The 13,566-nt window shown below is 38.0% G+C and overlaps 1 protein-coding gene across 2 annotated transcripts in view; it reads right to left on the bottom strand.

The window, feature by feature from the left end:
* Nucleotides 1–13,566, bottom strand: part of ELP3 (elongator acetyltransferase complex subunit 3) — a 104,306-nt gene that overhangs the window by 74,721 nt on the left and 16,019 nt on the right. For both annotated transcript variants that reach the window (NM_001257766.1, XM_015145027.3), the window contains 2 exon segments: nucleotides 9,926–10,080; nucleotides 12,616–12,684. In NM_001257766.1, the coding sequence (NP_001244695.1) occupies nucleotides 9,926–10,080; nucleotides 12,616–12,684 (224 nt within the window).

Here is a 13,566-nt window from a genome sequence, read left to right as displayed (position 1 = left end):
AATACAACACATCAAAATGTGTGGGATTCAGCTAAAGCAGTGATTTGAGGAAAAGGTCTAAAATGATGGCCAATCTTTTTGTTTTTTTTGAGAAGGAGTCTCATTCTGTTACCCAGCCTGGAGGGCAGTGGCGTGATCTTAGCTCACTGCAACCTCCGCCTCCCAGGTTCAAGCGATTCTCCTGCCTCAGCTTCCCCAGTAGCTGGGATTACAGGTGCGTGCCACCACACATGGCTAATTTTTGTATTTTTAGTAGAGATAGGGTTTCGCCATGTTGGCCAGATCTGCCCGCCTCACCTCCCAAAGTGCTGGGATTACAGGCGCAAGCCACTGTGCCCGGTCACAGTGACCTTATTTAAGTCACTAGAGAAAGAAGAGTAATTAAACCAAAAGAAAGTAGAAAAGTATACTTTTATACAAAAATAAAAGTAGAAGTCTACAGAGTAGAGGAAATAAACAAAACCAAAAGCTACTTCTTTGAAAAGAACAACAAAATTGATAAGCCCCTAACTAGGGTAAACAAGAAAAATAGAGAGAACACAGATGATGAGTATCAGGGTTGAAACAGGGGTGATCACTAAGATTCCACAGACATTAAAAGCCTAATAAGGCAACATAATACCAAAATATTTGACAAAATGAATGAAACAAATTCCTTGAAAAACATAACTTATTAAAATGGACACAGATGAAACAGAAAATATGAATAGCTCCATATCTATTAAACGAACTGAATTAATTATCTAAAACCCTCCCATAAAGAAAATTCCAGCCCTAGATAGTTTCACTGGTGAGTTCTAGCAAACATTTATGGAAGAAATCACATTCATGTTACATGAACAGTTTCAGAAAATAGGGGAGGGAACAACACATCCTTACTTGTTTTGTGAAGCCAGAATTATACTAATACCAACAACTAATACCTGACAACAAAACTATAAAAATTATAGGCTGCCACCCCGTATAAACGTAGACACAAAAATCCTCTACAAAGGATCAGTAAGTTGAATCCAACAATATGTAAAGATGATGATATAATAGGGTTTATCCTAGAACTGTAAGGTTTAATGTTAAAAAAAATCAAAATAATTCATATTATCACAATAAAGGAGGAAAATCATATGACCATTTAAATAGATGCAGAGAAAGCATTAGACAAATGAGTTAATGATAAACCCTCTCAATAAATGTATTCAATCTAATACAGGTAACTATAAAAAACCCATAGGCTGCACTTAATACTGAAATAAAAATGTTTTCCCTGTATCACTGGGAACAAGATAGAGAGGCCCACTCTTACCACTTCTGTTTAACACTGTACCGAAGGTCCTAGGCAGTACAGTAAGGCAAGAGAAAGAAAAGCATGCAAATCCAAAAGGGAAAAGTAAAAGGCACATTTGCAGATGACATGATTGTTTAGGAAGTAAATATTAATGGATTTACAAAAATAGCTTTTAGAATTAAGTAGTGAATTTAGTAAGATCTTATGATATAACATTAATATATAAAAATCAATTGTATGTATATATATATTAGCAGCAAAAATTTGAAAAAAATGAAATTTATGGCTGGGCATGGTGGCTCACACCTGTAATCCCAGCACTTTGGGAGGCCAAGGTGGGCGGATCACTTGAGGCTGGGAGTTTGAGACCAGCCTGGCCAACGTGGTGAAACCCCATCTCTACTAAAAATACAAAAATTAGCCAGAGATGGTGGTGGATGCCTGTAATCCCAGCTACTCGGGAGGCTGAGGCAGGAGAATGGCTTGAGCCCAGAAGGTGAAGGTTGCAGTGAGCTGAGATGGTGTCACTGCATTCCAGCCTGGGTGACAGAGTGAGACTCCCACTCAAAAATAATAATAATAAAATTTTAAAATGAAATTTACATTTCATTTACTGTAGCACCAAAACACATACAAATATTTTGAAAAAATTTGTTTACAAAAGGCTTACAAAATCTCAACAACGAAGATTGCTAAGAGAATTTAAAAACCTAAGTATACAAGGAGATAGACTATGTTCGTAATTGGAAGAAGCAATAAATTGTCAATTCTTTCCATTTGTTCTATAGTTTTAACACAATTCTAAATCCATTATACTTTTTAATAGACTTTGGCCAGCTGATTCTAAATTTTACATAGAAATGCAAAGGACCTAGAATTTCTAAAGCAATTTTGAAAAACAATTACAAAGTTAGAAGACTCACATTACTTGACTTCAAGACATACTAAAAAGCCACAGTAATCAAAACAGTGTAGCACTGGCATAAGGATCGAAAACAGATCGATGAAACAGAAAAGAGTCCAGCCCACATCTACTGAGTCCTTTGATTTTTAACAAAAGTGAAATATAATCCAAATGGGGAAGGAAAGTCTTTAAAGAAGTAATGTTAAAGCAACTAGATATCTATATGGGGAAAAAGAAACTGTGATCCCCACCTCATACTACACATAAGAATTAATTCAAGATGGAACATAAACCTGCAAGTGAAAGCTCAAACTGTAATTAGAAGAAAACACAGGAGAATATCTTTGTGTCTTGGGAATGTGCAATGGTTTATTAGAGACAATACAGAAAAGCAATAACCACGAAAGAAAAAACTGCTAAATTCTACTTTATCAAAATTAAAAACTGGCTAAAAGATATCATTAATATAACAAATAGCCAAACTGCAGACTGGGTTTTCATATTTGCAAAATATAGAGCTGACAAAGGACTGGCAGCTAGCATATACAACCACCCAATCAAAAACGGGCAAAAGATTTTAACAGATACTTCACAAAGGAAATATACAAATAGCATAAGCACATAAGTGTTCAACATCATTAGTCATCAGGAAAAAGCAAACTAAAACCACGAGACACCATTATACACCCACTAGAATGGCTAAAATTAAAAAGACTGACAACACCATATGTTGGTGAAGATGTGGTACAACCAAATGCTCATACATTATTGGTGGGAGTACAAATAGTAGAGCCATTTTGGGAAAATGACTGGCAGTTTCTTGTAAAACTAAACTTATATAGCAATTCCATGTCTATTTATTCCCCAAGAGAAATAAATACATATAGCCACAAAAAGACTTATACAAGAATGTACACTGAAGTTTTATTCATAATGGCCACAAACAAAACAGCTCAGGCATCTATCAATAGAAGGATGGTAAACAAACTGTGATCTCTGCATACAATAGAATAACTCACCATTAAATAGGTAACAACAAATGAATCACCCAACAACATAGATAAATCTCAAAATATTATGCTCAGTGAGAGAGGCCTACAAGAGTATGCTACATGGTTCCATTTATACGAAGTTCTAGAAGAGACAAAACTAATCTGTGATGAGGGAAAAAATCAGAAGAATGGCCACCTCTGGGAGGCGCAGGGGAGGATTTACTAGGAAGAGGGATGTGAGAACTTTCTCCCGAAACATTCTGGGATGACAGTGACATTCTGTATCTTAATATGACTTTGTAGTACAGGTAAACATAATCAAATGGTATACTTAATATATGTGTTTCTCATATATATATTATGCCACACGTTGTTTTGTACTGTATGTAAATTTACTTCAAAAGAAAAACACTGCAAACAGTGAACACCAGTCAGTGATATGCACGATGAAGTATCTGGGGAGAAGCATACTGAAGCATACAACTTACTATGAAATGCATCAAAAAAGAGAGCGCAAGCATGCATGAAAGAGACTGATGAATGGATAGTGGAACTGACAGATATGTGATAAAGCAAGTATTATAGAATCTAGATGATGGGTATGTGGATGCTCATTGAAAACTGTTTAATTTTTATTTGTTTCAAATAAAATGCTGAAAGAAAAACAATATCAACTCCTTAAAGTGACTAAGATTGTATCCTACGTTCTCTGGCCAATGTTAAGGATCCTGGTCACCATGTATGGAAATCTGGGTGACCAAAAGAGAAAGTAAAATGGTCAACAGAATAAGTGCGAGGTAGGGAGTATCAGTGTCAAAGCCCAGAAATGCAGAAGGTCCTGAGGGCTGCCAGAAATGAGGCCCAGGGCAGCAGGGCCACAGTCAGTCACTCTCAGGCCTCTGTAGGCTCCTTTTGCTTCTGTCGCAGCTCTGCAAGTCTATGAAACTGTCTTCTGGGCCTGGTACCTAGCATTACCTAGCACTTCAGCTTTTCTAAGACAGGTAAGAACACAGTTGGAGGATTTAAAGTCATTAATGGGGAGGAAAAAGAGGAAGGAACGGAAATGAATTTAAAATTCCACAGGGAGAAAGTATGACTCACTCACTTTTTAATGGGTAACTACCCTTTTAAATTGCATCTTGTGAAAACAGCCAAAGAGCCTTAAAGTTGAATGTAAAACTGCTTCTGGGCAAAGCTGATTAAAAAGGAATAAAACCATTTTAAAAGGTTGTTCGAGTTATTTGGCAACATTTGCATTCTAGTGAATGGGTGACTCAGATCCCACTACCGGTCTTTTTCATCTCTAGAGCCTGATTGTTACACGATGACAGTCACCAGTAATTGTTGCTCTCTGGAGACTACTGAAGAATCTCAGTCCAGCTGATAGTACTGAGTGATTAGCACTTTGCTTGATTTAATGAGCCTTCAGAAAAGCCATACCTGTTTTGTCCTTGAACTCTCTGTTCACTCAACTTTCGAATTTTTCCATACGCAAGAATATGTAACACACGGCTTGCTACTAGCTTGCCATAAATAATAACCAGGCTCTCTGCTTGCTGGAGCTTTTCTTTACCTTAACTCCTATTCTTTTAAGAAGCAAAACTTTAATCAGGTTCAACATATGAAAACACAGCAGGGACACCTGAGCTAACACAGCAGTAAAACTTGACCCTAATGTGAACAGACTGTTAACCTTAAACACTGCTTGCTGACTCATCGGTCTCAATATATCATCTTTAACCTAATTTAATATTAATCTTTAAAAAAAACCCTGCTAAGCTAATGAAAGTCAGTTTACATCTATGTAGTCCAGCAAGCAAAAACCAAAGTAAAATAAACAAAGTTCATCACCTTACATCTAAGAGCGGTGGGCTACGCTGTGCAAACCAACCAGTTTTCACATATACGCTCTGTGCAGGATAAGAGAGAAGAGCAAGGTCAAATCCAAACATTTCCGAGGGCCACATTATGTCAAAACCACAACTTCTCTGGGCTGCTTTTTATTTCATGATTATGCCAACACTTGAAAATACTTTCTGTCTCTAGTTCTATAGCACGAACGAGACTATTATTTCTTCAAATACAAAGTCTCCCTCAAAACAAATACAAACTCTATTATGAGGGGTCTGTAGTAAAATTCTACCCCAACAAAGAAACAAAATGCCACAAATCGGGTTTTTTTTTTTTTCAGATTATCTCCCAAAAATATAGAGACTAAGAGAAAAGAGCAAAACATTTAAAGTGTGTGTTGGCAGAATTCAGTGTAATTTATTGATGGTTTTATGGCTCCCAGATTGTACTTTTATTACTTCTCAAGAGCCATTCATGACATGTGTTGCAATGAAAACCCAAATCGTATATAAATTTTTATCTGAAAATAAAGTGTTTGTTGCCCTCTTGAGGTAAATTCAAGAACAGAAACAAATCAACACTGGCACTGCCTAGAATATTACTGAAAGAGGCTTTCTCTTCCACAGGGCTTTTTTCTACAAACACTGAGTTCGCTGTACTAGACAACCCTATTTTCAACCCAATGATGGACAGCTTACATTCAAGCACCACTAGCACTAGAACATTTCTGCAAAAATGAAACGTTACACCAAGAATAAAGCAAAATTTTTAGTTTCAATCGATGAAAATGTCAAACTAGATACATCCTAAAAGTTCACTATGCAGATCTTAGTTGGCCTGCTTCATATAGACCCAAACTGTAGGTGATGAAAAGCTTAGTGGCAAATTTGTATGGGGGAGACAGGCAAGTCTAAGATATTTACAGCTCCATTCCACTTAATATGTAAGGTCTTCAAGATAAGAAGACCTTACATATTAAGGTCTTGAAGACCTCACACATTAAGGTCCAAGAAAGGAGTATAGAAGTATATAAGCGTGCATAGAAAAACTAATCTTGATAGATGTCCCTGCCAGGGAATTTTCAGAGCTGAATAAATTGTGGTCAGTAACCCTCTGAGAGAACATTCTGCTGCCATTCCCGTCTCCTGGCTTTGAACTAATAAAGGTTGGTTTTCCTCAATTGCATTTTATCTAAGGTATAGTTTGATTTTTCAGTATTATTAAGAGTAATTAGCTAGATGATATCATTACTCCTCTAAAGTTTGAAGACTTCAGCGTTTACTAAGCATGACTATTAATGATCAGTTTTTGTTTTTTTTTTTTGAGACACTGTCTCACTCTGTCGCCCAGGCTGGAGTGCAGTAGTGCAATCTCAGCTCGCTGCAACCTCCAGCTCCTGGGTTCAAGTGTTTCTGTGCCTCGGCCTCCCGAGTAGCTGGGACTAGAGGCACCAGCCTCCACGCCCGGCTAATTTTTACATTTTTAGTAGAGAGGAAGTTTTGCCATGTTGGCCAGGCTGGTCTCGAACTCCTGGCCTCAAGCAATCTGCCTGCCTCGGCCTCCCAAAGGGCTGGGATTATAGGCGTGAGCCACCATGCCCGGCCTCTTGATCAGTTTTGAATGAGCAGTAACAACACAGTCACCATCTCATCTGCTGTTAAAGCCCCTGCTGGAGGAAGAGATCATAATGCTACAGGTCCAGGTTCACGGACACAGAATTCACCTGTTACATTCCCTAGAGTCAATCGAACAGAAGTGGGATGCTGTGCACACAACTCTCTCAGCTGCCAGATCTTTCACATGGGCTCTTTGAGCTACCCTTGGTATTAAATTTTATGAAAAAGCTCCTCTCTTCTTTTCACTTTTACAAACCCAAGGAGAACAAAGGAAGTTAAGCGGGTAAGGGGAGTAGGGAGGGCACAAAAAGATGTGACTGCCCCCAATTCCAAGAGGCAACCATACCCAGGTCATAAGGTAACTGATCATTCATTTGAAATTCATTCATGCATTTACTTGTGCTTACTATGTGCCAAGAACTGCTTTACTTACAGGGTAATAAAAACCACTCTTAAGTCTACTCAAAATTTGGTCCTACACAAAAAATCTTAAGAGGTGGCACTATTTGAACAACCTTATAATTAGCTATATGAAACCCCCACCCCATATAAAAGAGAAGCCAGAGAAAAGCCTGAGGGTGGTAGGGAAGGGGGGCAAGGAAAAACAGGCCATATTCCTCCCAAGACTGTCAAGCTCTGACGATGTGCACAGACGTGCACATACATACAGACACACTCACATTCTGACACCTAGCACAGCTTGCAAAGTTAGGCTCTGAAAGCAAAGCTACCTGGGGTTTACATCCCACTCTACCACCAACCACCTCTGCAACTTTGGGCAAACTGCTTCATCTCTCTGTGCCTCAGCTTCCTCACCTGAAAAACAGGGATAATCTGAACACTTAACTCAAAGGCTTACTATGAGTATTAAATAAGTGAATATTAAACACCATGACAACATGGCCCACTGTACATGCAGCAAAGGGAAATATCCCCCTTTGCTCCCATTTCCCATGTCCCTTCCTCCTCAGCTCTAAGATCTATGATGACCATTATTCTGCCACCTTTTCTATGCATTTATATACAGATGTGTATGTGTGTATGTACATGAACACACAAATGATGGGATTGTACTGTAAGAATTGCTCTAAAAATTGCTTTTCACTTAGTATACTTTGGAGATCCACAACTCTCCCATGAGGTGGTCTCCTCCATTTACATGGTTGGCAACATTACCTATGAGCTGATAATCCCCAGTTTCGTACCATCAGCTCAGACTTCTCTTGTATTCAGAGCCCACTGACATCTCCACTTGAATGTATCACAGGCACCTCAAACTTCACACACCCAAAACAGAACTCTTGATTTTTCTCCCACTGAGACTTTCTCTGCTTTTCCCGCTATCTTTTCCACCTCAGTATACAGCCCTACCCTACCTTCCTACCATTTCTGACAGCCAGAACCTTAGTGTCAGGCTTGATCCCTTCCTCTATCTCAATCTCCTCTCCATCACCACTGCTGCTGCCCCCAACTGAGCAGGGATGGATGTAATCAGATGGCCTTCTATCTGGTTTCCCACTTTCACCCTGGTACTCCTCTAATCCATTAGCCAGACAGTAGCCAGAATGACCCTACCTGTTAACCAGAACATGCCACTTCCCCTTCATCTGCTTCCTACTGCATTTCAAATAAAATTTCAACTCCTCAAAAGCATGTATCTTGGTCCTTACCTAACACTTCAACCCCATCTCATGATGTTCTTTCTCTTGTTCACTGGGATCTGACATGGTTTGAGTGTTTGTCCCCTCCACATCTCATGTTGAAATGTGATCCCCAGTGTTGGAGGTATGGCCTTGTGGGAGGTGTTTGGGTCCTAGGGCTGGATTCCTCATAAATAAATGGCTTACCACTGTCTCCCTGGTGATAAGTGAGTTCTCGCTCAGTTGTTTCACGTGAGATCTGTTGTTTAAAAGAGTGTGCCACCTCCCCCACCCGTGATGTGATGTACTGGCTCCCCCTTCACCTTCCACCATGATTGGAAGCTTCCTGAAGCCTCACCAGAAGCAGATTCCAGCACTATGCTTCATGTGAAGCCTATAGAACAGGAGTCAATTAAACCTCTTTTCTTTATAACTTACCTAGTCTTAAGTGTTCCTTTATAGTGACACAAATGGATTAACACAGGATCTAGCCATGCTGGCTTCCTCTCTGTCCCCAGAACACCCAAGCTGTTTCCCATTTCAGGCCCTTTATCTTATCCTTTCTGCTGTTGGCCTAACTCCTCCTTGTGCTTCAGGCTCAGCCTAAATATCACCACTTTCCAGGATCTAAAACAGCACACAGTATCTAGTGGGCCCTCAAGAAGGATTTGTTAAATAAGGAAAATAGTAACTATCCAGGTGTTCCCACAACTCCTGAAAACAAAAACTATTTTAAGACTTTCACTTCTTAAATCACTGAACTACATACTAACCTGTAGTATTCTTCTTGCTAAAATCAAGGTGTCAAAATAATGCATAATTTTGTCAACTGGAACTCAAAATGAGTAAATTAACTTGTGGTTTGAATAACACATGATTTGACAAACATGAGTTTGTCCCCTCTAAAACTCAGGTTGAAATTGTCATTGTAACAGTATTAACAGGTGGGGCCTTTGAGAAGCGATCTGACCTTGTGGGTAAGATTAATGCCATTATAAAAGGATGAATTAGCCCGCTTTTTGTTTTTCTTGCCTTTTGCCATGTGATGACGTACCCTTGCCAGACGCCAGGACCTTGACATTGGACTTCCCAACTTCCAAAGCTGTGAGCCAATAAATTTCTGTTCATTAAATTACCCAGTCTCAGATATTTTGTTACAGCAGCACAAGACAGACTAAATCCCAATCACAAACAGTTATTATTTAATAATTATGAAATATTTACTCTAAATTAAGTTTTTAACTACCAGTACCTTGTTTTGCTGATTTTACAGCAGTTAAATGTTTCAAATAAAGCACACTCCCAGTCCCCTTCTTAGGTGGGCTGAAAAACTTAATTAGGCCAATCAAAACTACTGTTGTTTAGACGAGCCTAAGGCTGAAAAGACCTTCATGGACCATATTTGGTGAATCTGTCTGTTTGAGAACACTACTATGTCAACAAACTCTATTCATTTTTTCTTTAAAAGGATTATTTCAGTGAAAGGATTATTTCCGTGAAAATGAGAACTTTCCATGAAACGAGAAAGACTATGAGAAGTAAGAATGTGGATGCAGGGCAGAAGGCATTCTCGTAAGCTAATGCTAGGAGCATAAACTGAAAATCACTCTGGAGACTATGATAAAATAAGAATTTCTTACTTGACTGCCTCGTAAATATTGTTGGAAGTATGTCCTGATAAGGCATCATGTAAATTTCGAATAAAATAATCTCTGTATTCTTCTGGAAGGGCCATAAACGTTCCACCCATCACAATAAACTCCACTTTATCCACACTATGACCAAGTTGTTTTAACTGAAAGACAAATTCATCAGCATTAGAATGATGTAAGCAAAAGCAACTACCCTAAGAAGGCATTGCAAATCTCTTATTTTGCAGTGTTTTCATCAGTAGTTTAAAAATCAGAAGTAATGAAACACATTCAGCTAATTCTGTGGATAAAAAATAGGCTCATCTAAAAGAAAAAAAGTGAGTACAACTCAAATAAGGAGAATGAGAACATAAAATAACAAATAAGAGGCATGACTTTAATATGTACAAAGTGGAAATTTAAAAACACGAAGAATATAAACTAGAAACCAGTAAAGACAAATATAATACAAAATGCAAAATAATAAGTATTTATTGATCATGTATTTTATGTCAGACTTGGTGGTAAGCCTAGGGGACAAAAAGGTGGCATTTATGGTCAACAATGATACATGAATGATTATGTAACATAATAAGAATTTGATGTAATGGAAGAAAACAAGAATAAATTAGAAAGAAAAATGAAGACAGCAGTCTAAAATTGATGGATGATTCTGAGCACAGGAGGCACTTCAAGTCTGCTTTCTAAAAAAAAAAGTGAAAGTCTAATTAAAAATGAAATATTCAGGCCAGGTGCAGTGGCTCATGCCTGTAATCCCAGCACTTAGGAGGACCAGGCTGGCAGATCACCTGAGGTCAGGAGTTTGAGACCAGCCTAGTCAACAAAGTGAAACCCCATCTCTACTAACAATACAAAAATTAGCCAGACGTGCTTGTAATCCCAGCTCCTCTGGAGGCTGAGACAAGAGAATGGTTTGAACCAGGAGGTGGAGGGTGCAGTGACCCGAGATTGCAATTGTGCCACTGCACTCCAGCCTGGGCAATAAGAGTGACACACTGTTTCAAAAAAATAAATTAATTAATAAATATTAGGTCTCCTCTACTAGGGAAGAGAATGATACCAATCTTTCATTTTGTTGACTACAATAAGCCAAGATTCTAATTTTTAAAAATAGGTATTGAAATTCACACTAATTTCTGAAAATGGCAAAAAAATTTATACAGAAAAACTATATATATGCATGTGTATACATATATCAACACTAAAAGAATATTTCTATATCTATCGTTGTTTCCAAGAGATACTCATCAAAATTACCCTGGTAGCTTTTTAAAATATCTTGCTAGAACCTTAAAGCTGACTTAATCAGAACATCCAGAGGCGAAGATCTGACACGTTTTGGAGAAGTTACTCAGGTAATTCTAGTGCATTTAAGAAAAGAATCACTGCTCTATGTTCATTTCTAAATCTTGTAAATTATGCTCCTTTTTTGGTAAACATAAACATTTCGTGCTCAACAGTTTTACATTTTAAATGAATTAACTATCATAGCTCAAAAAGAAATTGAAGCAAAGGTCAGTTTAGAACCCACTTTTTGGAAAAATGCAGGCTCCCCCAGGTGGGGTCCTCTCCTGTCACTGACAATCCTGTTCCTCATACGCTTGGGTGACAGCAAAGTGGATATGAAAACTGAACGGTATTCATCAATAAGCCAATAAATAAACCCAGACACAACTTATCCACTATAGTATGTATTACTATCTACTTTAGACTTGGATGTGCCTACTATACATTACTGTTACAACTATGGACAGTGCTTTACATTCTTTAAATTGGACAAGTTTAAAATAAACTTGTAAATAAAGAAAATCTGTATTAATGCTCAGATTTCTTGAACAGTGCAAGGTCATGTACGTAGTACTTGTTTTTGGTCAGCTACACTAAGGTATAATTTACATACGATAAAATCCACTAACTTTAAGTGTACAATGGATGAGAGCATTTAGAGTTATCTACCCACCACCATGATCATGACATAGAATAATGCCATACCCCCACAAGTTTCTTTGTATTCCTTTGTAGGAAATTTCCTATTTCCACCCAACAAATCTGCAATAATACTTCTTTTTGAGACAGGCTCTTGCTCAGTCACCCAGGCTGAAGTGCAGTGGTATGACCACAGCTCACTGCAGCCTTGACCTTTTGGGCTCAAGGGATCCTTCCACCTCAGCCTTCTAGGTAGCTAAGACTTCAGGTGCACACCACCACGCCATGCTAATTTTTTAATTTTTTGTAGATGGGGTTTTGCTATGTTGCCCAGGCTGGTCTCAAACTCTCAGGCTCAAGTGATCTGCTGTCACAGCCTTCCAAAGTGTTGGGATTATAGGCATAAGCCACTGGGCCTGGCCAGTCAAAATTCTTATTCTGACTTTTGGAAGTTAAAAGTCAACACATCCACCTATTGCTTAAGAACTTTCATACATTACTAACTTTCTACAAATACAAAAAAACTTAGAGAATATAAAACCCTTAAACAACAAATACAGTCTTTAAAGAAAGCAGTGTTTTTCACCTTGCTAGGCATGGCAAATTCTCCCTCCCTCAGACGGATACTGAAAACTTACAAAGGGGAAAAACACATTTTTCGTTATTTCAGGTTCAATTTGACTCAACCAACAATGCCTTCTTAGTAAGTATAAACAGCTAATTTTTTAAAAACATGTTTTTTAAAAATGTACCTGCTCTATTCGGTGTCTTGTCTGTAGGAAAGGGTCATATCTGGCACGGATAGCTCTCATGGAGGTTGGCTAGAAGAGAAAAATATTGTTATGCTCACATTGAATTAAAAATAAAAAGTAGTTTCAAAAGGATTATATTAAAAAAAACAAAAACCAAAAAACAACTCTCCATGGTTCAGAACACTGAAACATGGCTTGTACCCCCATTATTTTTCTCAGTCTTGTCAGGGTTCAAAACAATGTCCTAAATTACATCCGGCAGGTGTCCACCCGCACTGTCATAAGCACCTCAACAGCAGAGTGTCTCCTTGGATCACATCTGTCTTTTGTATAAACACTTCTGGAATCCTGGGGTCGCCAAAGTGTTCTGCTCACAGACACAGACGTGCATACATATTCTAGAGTCATGTAATAAAGTAACTTTTAAATAAGCTTCTAAAATACCACACAATTTTTAATGGCTACCATCATACAGTGGAAAACTCTACAGCCACAAAACAATGTATTGACATAAAATGTTCACTAAGATATTGTAAAATAAAAGGCAAAGTGAAAGAGGACTCTGATACGCAACCTTATATGGAATCAGTCGAACAAAGAATATGTCCAGGTTGAGCATCCCTAATCCAAAAATCAAAAATGCTCCAAAACTCAAAATGTTTTGAGTTAATTTTTTAAAACTTAATACAAACTTTGCTTCATGCACAAAATTATTACAAATACTGTATAAAATTAATTCAGACTAGGTGTATCAGGTGTACATAAACCAAAAATGAATCTCATGTTCCGACTCGAGTTCCACTCTCAAGATTTCTCATTATGCATATGCAAATATTCCAAAATCCAGAAAAATCCAAAATCCGAAACATTTCTGGTCCCAAGCATTTCACATAAGGGATAGGCAATCTGTGTATGCTGTATTCCCTAAAATATCCCTGAAGGATGGGGAGG

This window comes from Macaca mulatta, chromosome 8 (assembly GCF_049350105.2).
Source record: "Macaca mulatta isolate MMU2019108-1 chromosome 8, T2T-MMU8v2.0, whole genome shotgun sequence".
In the NCBI taxonomy this organism is placed as follows: domain Eukaryota; kingdom Metazoa; phylum Chordata; class Mammalia; order Primates; family Cercopithecidae; genus Macaca; species Macaca mulatta.
The sequence above is the reverse complement of the archived record's forward strand: the minus strand, read 5'-3'. Positions and strand labels throughout refer to the sequence as shown.